Source organism: Sus scrofa, chromosome 14, assembly GCF_000003025.6.
Source record: "Sus scrofa isolate TJ Tabasco breed Duroc chromosome 14, Sscrofa11.1, whole genome shotgun sequence".
Taxonomy (NCBI): Eukaryota; Metazoa; Chordata; class Mammalia; order Artiodactyla; family Suidae; genus Sus; species Sus scrofa.
In genome coordinates this window covers 62,057,085-62,077,183 of record NC_010456.5, presented here as the reverse complement: position 1 = coordinate 62,077,183, position 20,099 = coordinate 62,057,085, and the positions used below count along the sequence as shown (strand labels likewise).

The following is a 20,099-nucleotide window of genomic DNA, read 5'->3' as shown; positions in this document are numbered from 1 at the left end:
CCAACAGCCCTCTCCTGGGATCTCTTGGGCTTTCCTATGATCCATCAACTAGAGAATTTTACTCTTGGCCTTAGGGCTGGGGGTGGGGCTTCAGGACAAGACACTCATGGGCCACGCCTGCCACACTGCCATCAAATATCTTGATTACTACTCCTGCTTCTTACCACGGATTTCTATCTAGTTCCTGTCCCACTTTGCTCTGAGAAAGGACTTCATCTTATTCATCTTTGCAGCCAACAGAATTCTAGTACTGTGATCAGAGGAGAGAAAATCTCCAAACAACCCAAATTATGCTATCTGCTCTTCAGGTAAGGGTTTTCATGGAGACAGGTGAATTCCATTTGTTTCCAAACACAAGAACTACAAAAAATGTGTATAGGAGTTCCCGTCGTGGCTCAGTGGTTAACGAACCCTACTAGGAACCATGAGGTTTCAGGTTCGATCCTTGGCCTCGCTCAGTGGGTTAAGGATCCGGCATTGCTGTGAGCTGTGGTGTAGGTCGCAGATGTGGCTCCGATCCCGCATCGCGGTGGCTCTAGTGTAGGCCGGCAGGTACAGCTCCAATTAGACCCCTAGCCTGGGAACCTCCATATGCCGTGGGTGCGGCAGTAGAAAAGGCAAAAAGACAAACAAAAAAAAAAAAAAGAAAGAAAGAAAAAATGTGCATAAAATAGAAACACAATTCAGTCCACGTGAGGAAGGTGGACACCCCCTTTCAGAAGGTGATCTGGGGTAGCCTGCAGGACCACCTGGGTGAGGCTGCAGCCAAAATTCCAGCAATGGACAGGTGCATGGACAAGGCAAGCTTTCAGGTCCTTTCCTAACTCACAGGCCTTGGGCACCCTTCCACAGGGACTTTGATTTATGTCACCATGACATTCTGCCCTCTCCTCTATCAACCATTGGGGGATCAGAATTTATGGTTCATCTACAGCTCATATCTTAAAAAAAAAAAAAAAAAAAGCAGAGCCCTGGCCATCTCCTTAGAAGGGGACATGCGATCCACACCACCTGCCTTCTTCACCATCACTCCTGTTCTCAGCTCCTAAAAAAACATGCATACAGAACACTGAAGTTCTAATTCATTCTGTAAAAGTTCACGGGAAAAGACAAAGCACCTGGTTGCTTTTTTCTGCTTGGTTATTCCTGTTGGAATCTGGAAAGTGGATGTGGCATCCTGTTTCTTCCATCACCTTTTTGATATTGTTGCCACCTTTGCCGATGACATGAGAATGTTCGGTATGTGAAACATCCATCTTCAAGGTGACCCGATTGCTCTACGTGGAAATAATGTATTATTTCTTGATGTACCAAAAATACAGGAACAACTCCTAAAAACACTTTTCCTCCAAAGGAATAAGATTCATGAAAAGTGACCCAGTGAGAAAGCTTACCGATTTCTTAAGATCATCTTAATCTATAAATTTTTCAATTACTATTTTTCTTTGGCTAATAAAAATATTTTTTCAATTAAAGACACATTTGTCAGGAGAAATAGAGAGATATACTCTTTACCAGGATAACTTTCTGGAAAGTAGTATTTAACTAAAACTAGGCACAATTATAAATAAGTTACTCCTTTTTTTCTTTAATAGATATTATTCATGAAACAATACAAATAACTCAAAACAGATGAAAACGTTAGTAGAAAGCTGAACAATGATAGAAAACTAGAAATAAAAGTAAAACTCTCCCATCAGGCAGCCACAAGTCTGTTTTCCAAGTCCATGATTTTCTTTCCTGTGGAGAGGGAGGGAATGGGAGGGATCGGGAGCTGGGCTTATCAGACAGATTTACAGGGAGATCCTGCTGAGTAGCATTGAGAACTATGTCTAGATACTCATGTTGCAACAGAACAAAGGGTGGGGAAAAAAATGTAAATGTAATGTATACATGTAAGGATAACTTGATCCCCTTGCTGTACAGTGGGAAAATAAAAAAAAAAAAAAAAAAAACCTCCAAACTCAATTTAAAAAAAGTATTTACAAACATTTTCACAACTCCTCTATTACCATATGTCAAATTTTACAAAGTAGATCTATTATTCTTGCTGGTAGCAAGGAGTGAGGTACACATCACAAAGTATACATCTCTAGCAGTAAAATGGCTTAAGTAAACTTGTAGACAGTGTAAGATTAGTGATATTAAAGCAAAATGTAAAATTCTAAGATGCAGTGAATAACTGCAGTCATAGGAGTCCATGTATTTAATTTGGGAAAATTTAGTGTGATAAAATTATAAAGACTGACATGAAAATTCTTTCTCATTTACAAATTTGCTATTGAGGAACTCTTCAGTCCTTACACAGTAAAATTAAAAAGTCAAAATACACAAGGATGTTCAGAAAATCAACAGCGGCACATCTTCTGAATTCTTAAACTTTAAGTATATATCCAGCAAATACTTTGGTTTTGAAACTTAGTTCTTCTTTTAGTTAACCTCTAAAAAGAGGAAAACTAAATATTCTTTTGGGGGATATTCTAAAATCGTTAATAGTAATTATAAGGTGAATAATGCTTAAAAATGTAAAAAAGAACAATGGCAACAACAAAAAGGAACAAGAAAAGAAATAAAGAGGAAGCGATCAGAAAGCATTTCAATGAAATAGCAGGTGGCAAAAACACAGTAGTTAAGTACCAGACAGTCTGGCTTGGAATCCAGGGTCCCCACTTACCAGCTATTAGATCCTGTGCCAATTCCCTAACATCTCTGTGCTGAGTTAGTTGTGAGGATTAAATTAATATTTGTAAAGTGTGCAGCTAAGTGCTGGCATATAGTAAGTGATTTAGAAGTGTTTATTAAAATAAATTCTCACAAATACGTAAAATTTTTATATATTTTAGTTTCTCTGTTGTCTCTCTCTACAGTATTTGGTAAAGAGAGATAATGGAGCAGACAAATTGTCAAATTTCATGCCATCACACACACATAACTATACAGAAGATTATTCTGGTTTGCTACTGGCATCATAAAGGCAAATATGCAGTATTCCCATTGTGGCTCAGCAGTAACAACCCGACCAGAACCCATGAGGACCCGGGTTCAATCCCTGGCCCTGCTCAGTGGGTTAAGGATCTGGCATTGCCATGAGCTGTGGTAAAGGTCACAGACGTGGTTCAGATCTGGCATTGCTGTGGCTGTGGTGTAGGCCAGCAGCTGAGGTTCCGATTCGACCCCTAGCCTGAGAACTTCCCTTTGCCACAGGTACGACCCTAAAAAGACAAAAGAAAAAAAAAGCAAATAGGCTAATTCCTGCAATCTTTATGACTCACTCTGTACTAATCAATATCTATTTCTGAAAATGGTAGTATATATACATATGTGTGTATATATATATATATATATATAGAGAGGAGAGAGAGAGAATGCTTTTCAATTACCCAGCATGAAAGAACCTATTCAAATTTTAAACAGGACTTTTACATCCACTGTAGAATCACACGTGCTTATTTTAGAACCCACCATTACTTCCTCCTGGTTTTTCTTCTCCAAATGGTTCTTGCATAACAGCATGAAGCAGCCCTTGCAGAGACAAGGTTCTGACCTCTGAGTGTCCTTAACATTCACTTACTTTTGTGTCTAGGACAGACATGATCATTTCCTTGGCTTCCTTAACATCTTCTTTCTTTCCAGAAACCTTAATGTGGGGATCTATAAGAAACCAAAAACAAAAGGCTCACATGAAACCCCCAAATTCTGTTTTAAAACTGATGTTACAATATAAGAAAAGAGATTCCATAATAAAGTCAGTATTTCATTCATTCTAGGTATGTTGTCACTGTAATGACACCAGAAAGAGGGAAAATACCCAAATTATGCCCTATCTATGCTTTTTTTCCTTCTGAACACTGGCTAACCCGTTTTAAGTTAATTGCAAAATAAATATATCATATAATTATTTTTTAAATAAGTGAAGGGTCTATTATTGTTTCATCTCCTGCTACATTCCAGCCCCTGTTCTAAGGCTTAAAATGCACTGACTGTTTTCATCTATACCACAGGTTTTTGAGGTTGTTTGCAGAGAAAACTAAGGCACAGGGCACTTTAATAACTTGCCCCGGAAAACCACTCAGGGCTTGTTTATTATGATCCAATGTCTTCCAACTCTGGATGCATATTTTATGGGATAACTTAAAAGATATCCTTATGGTTTAAGGTTGACAGGAAAAAAAAAAAAAACTTGATCTTCATTCAGGAATATTTAATATTTATTCAGAATTAGTATTAAAGGAGATCCCATTATGGCGCAGTGGTAATGAACCCGACTAGTATTCATGAGGATGTGGGTTCAATCCCTGGCCTCACTCTGTGGGTTAAGGACCTGACATTGCCATGAGCTGTGGTATAGGTCACAGACATGGCTCAGATCCCGTGTTGCTGTGGCTGTGGTGTAGGCCGGGGGCATCTCTGATTCAGCCCCTAGCCTGGGATCTTCCATATGCCACACGTGCGGCCCTAAAAAGAAAAAAATTAAAGAATTAGTACTAAAGAAGTGACAAAATATATTCTATGTCTATTGTTTATTACTGTCAGAGAATGCTATCCAAGAAAACCTTCATTCATTCAGCAAATATTTTCTGAACTTCTGCTATGTACCGGACACCATTCCAGGGGCTGGGGATGTATTAGTGATGAAAAAAGACCCTTCTTCACATGGAGCTTACAGTCTTGTACAGGGAGGCAAAAATCAAGCAAATAAATAAATGAGGAGTTCCTGTCATGGCTCAGTGATTAACAAATCCGACTAGGAACCATGAGGCCTCGCTCAGTGGGTTAAGGATCTGGCATTGCCATGAGCTGTGGTGTAGGTTGCAGACATGGCTCGGATCCTGCGTTGCTGTGGCTCTGGTGTAGGCCAGTGGCTATAGCTCCGACTGGACCCCTAGCGTGGGAACCTCCATATGCCACGGGTGCGGCCCTGGAAAATACAAAGAAAAAAAAATGACAAAAAAGGACAAATAAATAAATGAACTAGTATATTAAGACATTTAAGTGTTACCAAAAAAAAAAAAAAAAAAAAAAAAGGAAAAGGAAAACCAGACAAAGGATCAGGAGGACCAGCTACAGGAAAGGGCAGGGGCCTTAGGCCTCATTGAAAAAATAAGGCTTAAGGGAGACAGGCAGCTGGCCAAGCCGGGATCTTCCAGGTGCAGGGAGACCTCGGCACCAACTCCTGGGGGGATGTGCCGCTTGGGTTTTCTCTTTCATCGGGTTTTCTCTTTCATCAGGTTTTCAAGTCTCCCCAGCAACCTAGGTGTTTTACTACTGTACAGGTCAGCCTGACAGAGGCTGAGATCCTCCTGGGGTAGCTGAACATTCTAGACCATTAGCTTTAGTGATAAAGCCAAAGAACCCAGAACTTATCATCGTCACCATTGCCACGATTAATCACAGCAATCTTACTGACTGCCTACACAACACGCTGCCTTCTCTGCTAAGTAGACTTCATTTGCTCAGGTCAACGGCAGAGTCGGCCAGTGTTTGCCCAGCAACGTTCACAATTAGCAAGCAGTTCCGCCTGAGACCTTCTAAACCAGGGTAAACTAGGATAAGACATTTAAAGGACCCGGTGTAGAATTTATCAAAGTACACATGCTTCCTGAAATTGTGGTCTACCCTCCCCAGCTCCACCTACCTCATAGTCAACAAGGCCATGATTTACAAGGTGTGATAGAGAGAGAGAGAGAGAGAGAGAGAGAGAGACATGAAGGATGGGAAGAAGGAAGAAATCATTTTCTGAAGCTACCCACCCACCAGCTCTAAGGAGCAGGATGGAGCAATCGCAGCTCAGGAATGTGTCTGGCCTCCTGGGGAGACCTCCCCACAGCTGTGCTTAATTTGAGTCCCTGCCATCACCTCCAGCCACCACCCGCTCCCAGACTGTCTCTCTGGGGTGGCTGCTCTTGCCTTAGGCACTTCCCTTTAGCCCATTCATTAATCCCTCCTCTGACACTGTGAAAGGGACATTGTGAAGATCAAAGACCTTAAGGTTGGTTAAAATGTTCTAAAACGTTTTAAGTCTCAGGAATTATAAGGTGAGGAGCCTAAATACAAGTAGGGCAAAATGGATGTGCAACTACCACAAGCTGAAGAGCCTCCACGCCACAGCTGTGAGATGTGTTCACACTGCTTGTTCCTCAACGCATCTTAACAGAGGCCTTCTTTTTTGTGTAAGACTCTCACCACCTTTAACATACTTATGCAAACAAATGTTCTCTTGAATAATTCTTATTATATCCATTACAACTCCTAGAGGCAATATTTACATAAAGAGCTGTCTATGTCCAAAACTTTGGGCTCAACTATCTTGCACTTGCATTTGAATTACCATAGGCTGACGCTGATACGACTGTCTACTAAAAATGCTCACTCCTGCAGTGGGGGATTAGAGCCTGGTGTGTCTCAAACATGCTTGCTTATCAGACTCACTTGCCACAATATAGGTTCCTGAATCTCCAGAACCTGGCAATCGGCATTTTGTTTTCCCAAGGGATTCCTAAATCAAGTACTGGACATAGCAGCTTAAACCACATAAAAAATGTAACTTCGGAGTTCCCGTTGTGGCACAACAGAAACGAATCCAACTAGGAACCATGAGGTTGTGGGTTCGATCCCAGGCCTCGCTCAGTAGGTTAAGGATCCGGCGTTGCCGTGAGCTGTGGTGTAGGTTGCAGACACGGCTCGGATATAGCATTGCTATGGCTCTGACATGAGCCAGCAGCTGCAGCTCTGATAGGACCCCTAGCCTGGGAACCTCCATATGCTGCAGGTGTGGCCCTAAAAAGCAAAAAAAAAAAAAAAAAAGTAATTGTAATCATTTATGTACCAGTCAAGAATATATAGCATAAAACACTTCTATAGGGGAAAAAAATGTATTTTCTCACAAAATAAATTAACAGTAAGTATTGCGTGGTATGAAATCTGAAAACTTTACAGGCTGGATAATCACATTAAAATTCCTGTGTATCTGTAGAGGGGCAGGAAACCTCAGATCCAGTTTAAGAAGGAATTTGATTTTCCACCATCTCTACATCAACGGAACAATAAACAAAATAAAAAGCAAAAGCCTCAATTAAAAAAAAAAAATCCCACATTTTATGTAGTGAAAAAGCACCATCTTTCACATGAAGGGAACCTGTGAAAGAGCCCATCTAGTGACCAAAAGTGAAAGAGCACCATCTAGTGACCAAAAATATCAATTAAAGATGCACCCACAGCGACACAACACTGTCATCATCAAACTGTCTCCAGGACTCAAATCAACAATTGTTAGGAAAATGGTTCTTTAAATAACCAGGTCTCCTATGTGCGGAGAAACACAACAAAACTCTGGCTCAGAGTGCCAACGTGGCCAGTGGTACTGTATTTTCCATTCCCTCTTGGTTCTGGCTGAAAAAGCATGTACCGGATGTGGGCTCTTATTTCAGGTTGAACCTAATGCGCTCATCTCAAATCCTGAAATATGATTCCCTGCTCTCAACGAGTGTTTTACAGTTTCCCGTCCTAGCTTGTCCAGGTAACACCACAAGGGACAAAGCTTTCATTCAGACCCATCCTGGAAATACTTGATGGAGAGAAGAAAAATCAAAGTAGGAACCATATTAATAAACATAAAAACAGGACAAAGTCAGCTATGGAGAGTGATGGAAGATGGTGGAGAAATAGGAAATGAGTGTGCAGCCTCCCCACTCCCCAAAACTAACTGCTTTGAAGGACAACTCTAATTTGGGCATGGATGTTTTAAGATATTGCTCTCAAAAAAATACCGATGGCTGTACAATCAACCCTCAAGCTCTCTGAATGCAGGGCTTATCTTAACTGGTTGTGTAACTTTCACAGTGCCAAACAAGAAGCAGACACTCAGTAAACTGTTGGGGAAGAGAGGATGGCTCCCCTGTGTTTGGAGATGGACAAATACGGGCGGGGGTGGGGGAAATGGAAATCTGTGGCAAGAGTCTAAACCTCACATCCAAGATGACCATGGGTCCTGCACTTCCCAACATAATTTTGATTTCAAATACTCTGATCTCAGTACCTCCATACAAATACAGAGAACTGTCAGATATGCATCCAGATGTTTGGTTTTTAGATTCCTGCCCCATCAATCTGCTTACATTTCTCTGGTGTCATCCTATGGAAGAGGAGAAAACCAGACTGTGATCGAACCTTCAGTAGGTGCCATGGGGCTGTATGGACATGGGCATGATGTGGGTATTTCATATGTGTACCCTGCAAAAAAGCTAAACCAGGCAGCAAAAAAAAAAACAAAAAAAACAAAAAAACAAAAAAAAAAAGGTTTTTTATGACTCCATGTGGAAATTCATAAAGACTTGATAAGACAACAACTGTTTTCGTAAGAACATGCTACAAACCATATCTTCAGAAAGATAAATATTTCAAAGAGTTGGGATGCTTATGTGAGCTTAAGTTATGGTTTTAAAAGATTATCTCTTGGGATTCTGGTTTCTCCTCTCTGGTTTTCCATCCTTGGAAACAGTCCCATTCCTGGAAACATTAGTGAATATTTTATTGTCTTTCCCTTCTCTCCTCAAGCTTAAACCTCCTTTCCATCTCATTCCTATCCCACCACAAAAATCTACCAAAAATACTCATGTCAGCCATTTCATTGCATCTATTATGCTACAGAAAGTAATGTGCTATTGACACAAGATGAATTTAAGCCACCCATGTTTCACCAATGATGTTTGTAACCACTTTCCTGCCGCCATGGTTGAGTGCTGTTGAGTGAAACGTTCAATCAGAAAAATTCAAAGCAGTGCTTTCATTCTTAGCATTCTCTTGGAGAAAAACAAAGGCAAATCCCTTGGCTGACGAACCCCATTTCTCCCGCCCGAGACACCCCAAAATAAAAGACAACATATTATAACCATGTTTTTGTTTATACAAAGAAGTTCTATATCAAGGCCTAAAATCAGGATGGCTTTTGGTACATTCATACACATAAACAAAACTGACAAACTGGCCTTAAATCCAGAAGAAAACATCAGTGGCCAGAATCCACTTTCTTTTGGCTTTGAGCTCTTTTCCCTTTTATGTCGTGTTCTTCCTAAAGAGTCTTATTAGCCTTTAAACCTGTGTAACCAAGGACAGTGGCTGGGGCCGGGTCTGTCAACACTGTTAGGAGTGGTGGGTGTTGACAGGCAGAGAATTTCAACTTCCTCTGAAATGCCCTCCAACCATTAGGAATATATCCACCGTTGGCAAGTAGCTCCAAAGTAGGAATGGCCAAATTTTTTTGTAAGGAAGACTTTGGCTCTAGGGTAAGAATTTTGTCAAAGAGCCAATATACATCAAATCTCAGAAAAAGCCCTCCACACCTCCAGGGCACTGGCTGACCTGGATCACACATGGAGATGCTGGGAAAAGCCAGCCAATACCACAGGGAAGGTCTCAAGTTTCCTCTACCTCAGCTACAGATTTCCTTCACGCTGTGGGGAAAACATGGAGGCTCTGCTGTGATACTGGGTTCTGAATCCCAATTCAGCACCCAGAGCAATAAAAGCTCTATTACCTTGGAAAGGTCATTGAATCTCTGGAGTACGCTTTCTCCAAATAATAATAATAATAATGGAGTTTGGTCAGATCATTTTTACACCTTCTTGTAAATCTAAATGTCTTTGGTATAAAGCAGTACTATCAGGTCCTTAAATAAAACTAACCTCATAAAAACAGATTTATTTTCCTTTTTTTTTTTTTTTTGGTATCTCATTATAAGTGGCTCACACCAAAGACACCACCATCTAAAATGTTTCCAGGAAACTTGGGATACAAGAAGTAAACCCAAATACGTCTGAGTCAGCCATCTGCTTCTGAGTGGAGGAAGACTGGCCTTAGAACCCTGGTGACAGAGCCATACTGGCTTCAGATGGCAGCTCAGGCTTTCCTTCTGTTTTTCATAGGCTAGGTATGTGGAATTGTATATCAAAGTAGATGAACTTCAGTGGTCCCCCCACTGGCAGCTCCTGTAGAAGGTGCTTGTAGGCATAAAACACATGCAGTGACAACCCCATGCAGAGATGGGATCCTACCAAGCCCTGTTTGAACCATGTTACAGTTCAAAGTAAGAAACCGTCCAACACATCTGCTATTTTGATCACTTTTCCTTTAGGCTGGAAAGTCACTTTGCTGATCAGCAAAAGTGAATTAAACTGGCCACAGCCCATATTATTCTGTGAAACTAAAGAGTTTCCCTCTGACTTCTTGAAAAATAGGCTTTCCTTTTTAGACAAAAATGTTATATGGGTCAAATAATATACCAATATCACATTTTTTGGAAGTAAAAATATGTACCTTATCAAGCGATAGGGCAAACCTGAACTGACACATGAAACCTAATTGGAAATGACTGTAAAAGAACCAAACAGAGTAACAGGAAGTCAATGCACTTTAAGCTTATTTCATAGCCAGTAATATAGACTCCAGATCCTTTCAAGGAATGCTCTTTGACAAGAATTCCAATAAAATGAGAATAAAGGGCAAGGAGTATATTTGGACAGGGGGTGTAAGAGCCCAAGCTGTAAGAATTTAAGGCAAAATGTCGGTGAGCAGCCGAAACAGTCAGATAATATAACTTGAATTGAGAAAAAAATCAATTCACCTGTTGGAGACATTTCCTAAATGCCTATGTTGTTTTAGCTTAAGGTATAAGCTCATCCTTATTTACCTTATTTTAAAGCAAACAACAACAAGAACAAAAATAATCTCCTTACTAGTCAACTAGAAGAGAAGAGGGATGGACAGTGAGATGGGAAAAGCAAATGCATTTTAAATTCAAAAACCTCAAGTCTATTCCCCAAGTCCATGATAAATTTATAAAAAAAAAAAAAAAGAAAAATAAATAAATAAATAAATTCAAAAACCTAGTTTCCACGAGAAGAAAATGTTTCCATTGGGACCCACAATCAGTTTATACATCATGGTGCCCCTAGGTAACTTCCTGTCAAAATTCTTTTGGAAGAATGAAACCATGCTGAACAGAGAAAGTGCAGTGACATGACAATGGCATAGGTGACCAATGGCATAGATGACGCAGGCAAATCAAAAGACAGAAATCGTGGCAAGTTTCTCAAGATATTTTTCAGTTCAACTATTTGGTCGTGACTGGAGATGAAGCGTCCTCACCACTACTGTAAAGAACTCTTCAGGCAAAGTTCTTGCTAACAAAAGGAGAGGATGTATTCACAGATCAGGATGGAGCGTATGGACCCTTTATTAAGTTGGAATAAAAGAGCTATCAGTTTGAGAAAATCCAAATCGAGCTGGAAGATATACCAGAGCTTTCACTCATGGAATACCAGCATTTCCAACAAAACCAGCAATAAAAGAGTTTCAAAACACAATGATAATACGCTGTTATAAATGTTCTCCACTGAGGTTTCAACTTTAGGAGGAAACAAGGCATAAGAGATGAAGGAGGTAAATTGGGCACATATTTCTTTTCTGTTAAGATTCCGATGTGCTTTATCAACACTATTTGTTTAATCAGAAACAGGGTTTTAGGGACTCAGCAAAAACCAAGAAATAATCTCAGAGAAAAACAATGAAATGCAAACAAAGTAAAAAGCAAACTGGAGGCATAACAGATGAGAAAATCAAGAACAGATGTATTTAAGGAGTGTGAGAACTGGAAAAGGGATAATGACCTTATTTTATAAACCATCTTATCTTATGCAGTGTAAACTGAACTCCAAGCATAAATGCCCAGTTGCCGTTCAGGTAGAGAGGGAGGGAGGAAAAAATCCCAAGTGCAAGAGAAATCTAGCCTTGGAACACGAAGGGTGAACAAAGAAAAGTTAAAAACACAAGGCCTAACTCGACTAGTTTCTTGAAGCTTGTGGCATCCGAGCTCGATACTCCAAAGATAAGGAAGAGGATTCTGAGAAGGAAAGGGAGAGTCAGCGCCAGGAAGAGATCTGGAATTTCTGGATGGTTTGTACACAACAATTCGACAGTAAGCATGGTGGTGCCAGGTTACACCGGGGAGAACGTTCACTAGGTAGGAGCTACACATGGACAACTCTGCAATGGTGGGAACAAAGCCCAAGCCCCAGGGCATGACAAAAGCAATAATGCAGGGACCAAGGGTGAGGAAGGGGCACGTAAAAGCCGGCTGGACTGAATACCAGCCCCCTGGAGTGGATGCTCAGTGGTCCACTTGATAAAGGAGGGAGTGCTAAAGTGGGGATGGAGACTTCTTTGCCAGGAAAGCACATCCTCAGAAAACAGTCCTGAGATGACAGCAAGTTATGCAAGAACTTCCAGGAGCCAGAAGTGACTCATCTTCATTCTCTCTCCAAAGAATACTAGTGTTCACAGTGTTCGTGGCAGGTCCCAGCAAGACTCCCTGGGATCTAAACCCCAAATTCTGTAATCCGTGGCCAGGCTGGACTGTCCCATCTTACAACAGCTGGGGCCATTCATGCAACGTCTTAACACAGAACTGCTGGTGGCCGCCACAGGAAAGTGGCCACGCATTGAAGAGTTCACACCCGTTACACCAGGGAAGTCCTATAAATGAAGACGTGACCCTGTCACGCCACATTCACGGTCTCTTTTATTTCTGGCCTACTGAGAGAAGAAACGTCAAAAACTGAGACTGTGTCTTCTGAAGATATTTGAGACACAATGAAAGGTTCATGGAAGAAACAGCAAAACTCTTAGGAGTTCAGTTCTAAAGATAACTTACTAGCTTGAGACCAGCATTAAAATTCTCCACTTTTCTCATCTTTGTTTTAAAATCCAGTGAGCACGTTCTACAGATGATACCGGAGAGTAGGTAATTAGGGGTTTGTATGACTCTGGGCATTAAAGACCATTTTGATTGTATTCATGATCTCAAGAAAGTAATTTTCACAAAAAACAAAGTACCTATTATCAGGTAAATGAGGCTGACCGAAAATTATTCTGAAAATGCCTATCAGCCAATCTTTTCTTCTTCCTCTGTCTACAGACCATTAATATAGGAACAATAGTCATACCTCTGTCTCCAACTTTGTATCATTCTGTATATTGTTTGTCTCTCATACTTTCTGGGTAACTGTTTCAAGTAAGTGGGAATCAAGGGTATGAATCTCTCAATCTTAAGAGATTTATATCTTGGGGGGGATAATTATCATAACACTAAAATGGTCCTTTATTGTTCTTAATATCCAAAGTTACCTTGAGGCCTATCAAGCTCTAAATCAGGATTCCCTAAACATTTATCCAAAGGTAATATTCCTGCTTAAATATCTTAAATAATGACAAATTTGAGAGTTCAGTGTTTTAAAACTGGCTTGCCTTTTGAGAGCAAGAATGGAGGGGCTTCTCATCAAAATCACATAAAATAGGATTTCCTGCGTGGCTCAGCAGAAACGAATCTGACTGGCATCCTTGGGGACAGGTTCGATCCATGGCCTCGTTCAGTGGGTTAAGGATCCGGTGTTGCCGTGAGCTGTGGTGTAGGTCACAGACGAGGCTGGCTCAGATATGGCGTTGCTGTGGCTGTGGCATAGGCCAGCAGCTGTAGCTCCGATCTGACCCAGCCCCTAGCCTGGGAATCTCCATGTGCCTCGGGTGCGTCCCTAAAAAGACCAAAAAAAAAAAAAAAAAAAAAAATCACGGAAAATAAACATTACCTGACAAGGGTGACCAATCAGTCCTCCATCTCCTAACAAGAAATCTGATCTTCTTAAATAAATTTGTTTCCATAAAAGAACTTCTCTAGATCAAGGGGAAAAAAGAACCACTAAATGTCCCATGGGAAAATGGGCAAAAGACATGGATAGATAATGTAATAGAAAAATGGCCACTAAATACATAAACATGAACAAAATTCAACCCTACTAAATAATATTTTTATTTATAAAACTGGAAAAGATGTTAAACATCATAAGGCTAACAAGGATTTTATAGTTACACAAACTAACATGGTCTGGATGGAAAGTAAAATTAGGGCAAAATGTCTGGAGAGCAATTTGGAAATATTAATAAACACTCACAATATCATAGTTTCATTTTAAAGATACACATATATTCACTGATGGAATAAAAAGGAGAACAAGCAAATGGACAGTGATTATTTCTAAGTTAAAAGGTCATAGGTAATTTTTATTTTATTTTATGCTTCAGGCTCTTTTGTATTGCAGTATACCATGAAAAAGTATACATTTATAATGTGGAAAATCTATTCATACCTTAAAAGAAGGTTGTCTGGATCTTTAAAATCTGAAAGCAATTTGCTCCAATGACATCCTCGTACTTTAAAACAAAACGTATTTAAGTCGGAACTCTCTGTTATCCAAGCACGATGTTTCAAAAGAATTCTCTTAAAAATTGAGACCTTTAAAAATGTCAATAATTATGACAACAGTGCTTTCTCAATTAGAAAAGTTCCTTCTTTCTCATTTATGATTCTGTGACAGGCTTCTTGCCAGGCATTTTCTGAACTCTACCTCTTTTAATTTGTTGTGCCATTAACCCTTGATATTTTGTGAATATCCTTTGGCCCTGAACACAGACTTCCTGGTGAAACCAGAGCAAGACTATATAATGATGGGGTCAAATGCAATGGACAGGCACAGCTGGAGCAGAGTCCAAACAGTCTGCAAGGGCCATATGTTTATGGCCACTGCTAACTGCACATGGAATTCTTTCAAACATTTATGGCCACATCTCTCTTTTTCTTTAGCAATTGTTTCCAAAATAAATGGAAATAAGAACCATTCCAGTAGTGTGGGAGTACAGTGCTCTTTCTTGAAAGGATTCTCCCATGTGTCCCACCAGCCAAGGACACTTAGAAAAGTATGACTTAGAACAACAACAACAACAACAACAACAAAAGAAAAAAAAAAAAAAAAAAAGAAGGGAGTTTCTATCGTGGCTCAGTGGTTAACGAATCTGACTAGGAACCATGAGGTTGCGGGTTCGATCCCTGGCCTCGCTCAGTGGGTTAAGGATCCAGCATTGCCATGAACTGTGGTGTAGGTCACAGATGTGGCTTGGATCCCGCGTTACTGTGGCTCTGGCATAGACTGGCAACAACAGCTCCAATTAGACCCCTAGCCTGGGAACCTCCATATGCTGCGGGTGTGGCCCTAGAAAGGACAAAAAGACAAAAAAAAAAAAAAAAAAGAAAGAAAGAAAGAAAGAAAAGCATGACTTACGTATCATCCCTCAGGGTGTGATTAAACCACTCATCAATGTAAGTAAATAATAACCTCAAAGGATGCTGCCCTCCACCCGCAACAAAGAGTTTCACCAGGATGGCAGTAATAGTTTCATCTTCTCAGCAGAGGAGTTCAAGAGTGGAAAATGGTACCTGGATATGGTCCAGCGGCCCCCACCCTAGGCCTGCTGTCTGTCTGTCCTCCACTCTGCTTTGTGCCCAGGAAGCTGAGCCAGCATGTCTGGGAGTAGCTCTGAGATTCCATGATGGGGACCCACTGGGCAGCCTCTTGCCACAGCCCCCTTCTCACAGTGCTCCCGTGATCCTCTGCCCTCCCCTCCACACCCTTCAGCCCTTGGGTGACCATGGCTTCCAACTATTGCCAGTTTTTGTGCCTCATCACCTATTAATAACTATTTGCTCATCCCTTCCCTCTGTCTACTCTAAGCACGTCCTTCATTCAAGTTTACTTAAATCATTTGGAGTTAATTCTGTTTTCCACCAGACTAAGACTGACAGGACACCTGTTCTACCAAGTCCTCCTCTTCTTTTGATGAGAAGATGAGACTGAAGTTGAGGTGGTGACATGGAGGACCCCACAGTCAGTACTCGTGCTATCTTGCTTCTCCACAAAACCATTAACTTTTAAAGGGTGACCTTACATAGGTTAAAAATTATATTCTTTAGGTCTTGACAGACATTTTTTGGAAAAGATCGATTTCTTTTGTTCTTACGGCTGCACCCACAGCACATGGAAGTTCCCAGACCAGGGACTGAATCTGAGCTGCAGCTGTGACCTACACCCCAGCTGCCCCAACTCCAGATCCTTAACCCGCTGCACCAGATCCTTAATCCAAGCCTCCGTTAGTGACCTGAGCCACTGAGGTCAGACTCTTAACCCACTGTGCCACAGCGGGAACTCTAAGATTGATTTCTTCTCATTGTTCAACACAAGTCAATTTCACTGCTACAGCAGAAACCCATAATAATTTTCTCTTTATTTTCTTTTTCTTTTTTATCCTCTCTCCCCCTCCTCCCTTCCACCCCCTATCTCTCTCCACAGGCTATGCAAATGCATTTTCATCATGTGGTCATGTTTACTCCGGAACATTACTGGAAATATCTTGGCACCTTCAGATGTTCCGTGATAAATGTGTTGTAATGTTTACAGGACCTTTGAGAAATATGCATGGATTCAGCAATACTTAAAAATTTCTTTAATATTTTCTTGGCTTGTATACAACTTTTACCTCTAAAGGCATTTGTTTACATGTTCCTCCCAAAACATACCATTGTAAATATATATCTACCTCTGTTCCAGGCCAACTTCAGAATTACAAAATTGGGGTTTCTGTAAAACACTGAATTAAAGTCAGAGTTTCTTACTGGGCAGGAGAGGTCTGCAGATTATTTTTGTTTTGCCTGTGAAGCTACTTATAATTACATTCAAAAACTGTGTACATATGCTTTGGCAAATTTTTTGGAATGGATCTACAGATCTCAAAAAAGGCTGAAAGGGTTAAGAAGTCCTGGTCTAAGCAGTATGGAATTTTATCAAGGCACCTGGAGAGCATGTTTTAAAATATTCCAGGATTCAATGTTGGTTTCACATTACTGAAAGCTGGTATTTATTTTCTATTCTGAAATTCTCAACAATTATATTTTCGAATATAATTTCAGCCATTATATTTAAAATACAAATGCTAACCAATGACACCAAATTTGTGTTCATAATTGCTTTCTTTCAGTCATTATAAGAGACATAGGAGAAAATAGCAACAAACTAAGAATGGTAGGTCCATGAAAGGCCACACAAGTGAATCAAGCTACCTCTTTTTATAAAATTCCTACATGTTTATTAAGAGTAAAAATCCTCGAATTTTTATCATTTTATCATTTTTTATCATTTGGCTACAGAAATAGATCTTTCTTCAACAGATGATATGAAATCTTGTTTCAGAACCACTTCTACAGTTATATCAAAGAACTTCAGACCTGGGATTGGAACAGAATTCTCTCCTTCCTTCCTTCCCTTCATTAAGGTTCACTGAGAGCCCACGTCAGGCCAGGCACATCCTGGCAATGACAATGACACCATAGTCCCAGCCGTGTAGGTGACCACAGATTTTAAAACTTCCCACCCCCAGCCTGCTTTCTTCTCTGTAACGCTCCTCCCAAACTATCATCGGGACTGCCACATTTTTAGTGACAGAACATGTATTACTTTCCCACATGGAAAAAAATTAACCGTGAAAAATTATTCCCTTCAAACCATCCTTCTCATCATCATGATTCCCCAGCCTTACAGAATTAAAAGTGTGGACTATCGGCTGTGCTCTCAAGGCCTCATGGCTGGGACTACACGCAGCGGTTTCTCCTCCCCTTCCCTTCCTGTCATCCACCCTACAGCCCAACCTGGACACTCACCATTACACCAAAAGGTCTTATGCCCTCCCATCTCCATACCTCTGTGCCTGAAGCCATCAGACACTGCACTGTCCCCACTCTCAGCTCCACTGGCCAATCTGTGCCACCCAAGGTCAACCCAAGGGTCACGTTTCATCAGGTGCATCTCTGCTGGCTTCTCCCATCACTGTTTCCCCTCGAACATCCCCCTAGCACATGCTCCGCCATCATCCACACAGCCACGTGCTCCATCAGTCTGCAAGCTTCCTGAGTTGACAGGATACACATGTCGCCTTTCTAAACGCTCCATACAATAAAAGTTTACCGCATCTTAGAAAACTGCATCTTAGATAACTCGGCATTTCTCTAGAGGGACTGACGTTTGCTTCCTGAGTTTTTTACGCACATATCTCCTCCTCTTCCACACAGAACAGCCCACTCCCCTGGCACACCCTTCACAGCCCTTCAGACATTGGCACAGCCATCAGCTATGCTCTCAGTCGTTGTGTTTTTAGGCCATCACCCCTGCAGGTGTGCCCACACACAGTCGTGAGGATGCAATGATAGGAAGTGGGACAGCATAAAGAAGTGGGCTCTAACCTTTCCATCCTGCTGTTGAAACTGACAAAGCTGGCATTTCTACCAGCATAGCAGGCACATTGTGGCTGGTGCAGAGGCACTTTGAGTAACCGAAACCCCACAACTTTCTCCTATCAGCTGGTGTGACCTCTGTATTTCCCCTCCCTAGACTGTCCCAACAAGTGCAAACAACTTCTCTTCCTTTTACTATGGTTTTAATATAAATTATATTAAAATGTCTTTAACTCGCTTTATATTAGTATTTGGGGGGGGGCTGCTGTACCCACAGCTGGCAGAAGTTCCTGTCCCGGGATCGAACCCACACTGCAGCTGTAACCATAGCCCAGCAGTGACAGCGCCAGCTCCTTAACCTGCTGAGCCACCAGGGAACTCCTGGATTTGTTTTTTAATGGGAAACTCATATTGGACTTAACATCATCATCAGGAAGAGACACGATAAACAACAGGATATCCTCTTATTCCTGGCTTTTTAGAAAAACTCATGTATGCAATTTGATAGTTGATCTACTCATTTTCCCTCACATTTTTTTTTTCTTTTTACAGCCGCACCTGTGGCATATGGTCAAATCGGAGCTACAGCTGCCGGCCTACACCATGGCCACAGAAATGCTGGATGTGAGCCGCATCTGCAACCTACACCACAGCTCACGGCAACAGCAGATCCTTAACCCACTAAGCGAGGCCAGGGATCAAACCCACATCCTCACAGAGACAATGTTGTGTCCTTAACCAGGTGAGACACAACAGGAACCCCTGTTTTCGCTCACTTTTAAAGAATATTAGGGATGTACAACACAGCAGCATAATAACTCCTTAGTAAGGGCAGATTCTCTCTGCAGTTTGTAAAAAGGGTTACATTTGTGAAGAGAAAGGCAAGAATTAAAATGCAATGTATTCACTTTGCCATTACCTCACTGTTCCTCTCCAAAAAAAAAAAAAAAAAAAAGGCAAAATATCAGATTAGATCATTATAACCACAATAGGGATTCTAAAACCTGGAAATCAATGAAGACTAATTCAGCACAAAACCATCACAGCTCTACAATTTATATTTTTCACAGCAGAGCCCCTTGATGATATTTGCAAATTAGAAAATATAGCAAAGGAGTTTTAGGCAAGATTTCTAAAAGTTAAATGAGGTCATATCTGCTAAATGTTATAAATGATTACTCAGAAAATTTTAGGAATTTTCATTTTGCAATTATAATTATAAACTTAACCACTGGTTTAGATAGCTTGGAAAAAATCTATAATAAAGACATTTACACTTGAAACTCCTTACAAGTTCAATTTTCAAAATCCTCCTTTGTTCATACTAATCAGTACAAAAGTCCCCAACCCACACTGCTTTATTTAATTTTTTTTTTTAACTTTTTTTTTCCTTTGGTCTTTTTGCCATTTCTTGGGCCGCTCCCACAGCATATGGAGGTTCCCAGGCTAGGGATCGAATCGGAGCTGTAGCCGCCGGCCTACACCAGGGCCACAGCAACAGGGGATCCGAGCCACATCTGCAACCTACACCACAGCTCACGGCAATGCTGGATCCTTAACCCACTGAGCAAGGCCAGGGATCGAACCCGCAACCTCATGGTTCCTAGTCAGATTCGTTAACCACTGAGCCACGATGGGAACTCCTATTTAATATTTTGTACTTTACCGTTACTTTTAGGAATTTAGGTGCCAAATCTTTTTTTTTTTTTTTTTTTGACACACCCATGACATGTGGAAGTCCCCGGGTCAGGGACTGAACCCACACCACAGTAGCAACTCAAGCGACTGCAGTGACAATGCTGAGCCCACTGAGCCACCAGGGAACTCCTAGGTGCCAAATCTTAAATAGCCTCTTAGCTTCCTAGCTGCTAAAAGATACACCTGATACATTGTTAGTGAAGTAACATATATGATGAAGGTGAAGCCTCAAAAAGCT

General features: G+C 41.0%; 1 protein-coding gene across 7 annotated transcripts in view; it reads right to left on the bottom strand.

Annotated features, from left to right (window-relative positions):
- BICC1 (BicC family RNA binding protein 1) overlaps positions 1-20,099 on the bottom strand; it is a 335,063-nt gene that overhangs the window by 51,241 nt on the left and 263,723 nt on the right. For 6 of the 7 annotated variants that reach the window (XM_021072798.1, XM_021072799.1, XM_021072800.1 and 3 more), the window contains exons 4-6: positions 8,115-8,240; positions 3,572-3,651; positions 1,119-1,277 (exon numbers count right to left, since the gene is read on the bottom strand). In XM_021072798.1, coding sequence (XP_020928457.1) covers positions 1,119-1,277; positions 3,572-3,651; positions 8,115-8,240 — 365 coding nt within the window. The remainder of the gene's footprint in view (positions 1-1,118; positions 1,278-3,571; positions 3,652-8,114; positions 8,241-20,099) is intronic. The other variant, XM_021072802.1, reaches the window with a different exon arrangement.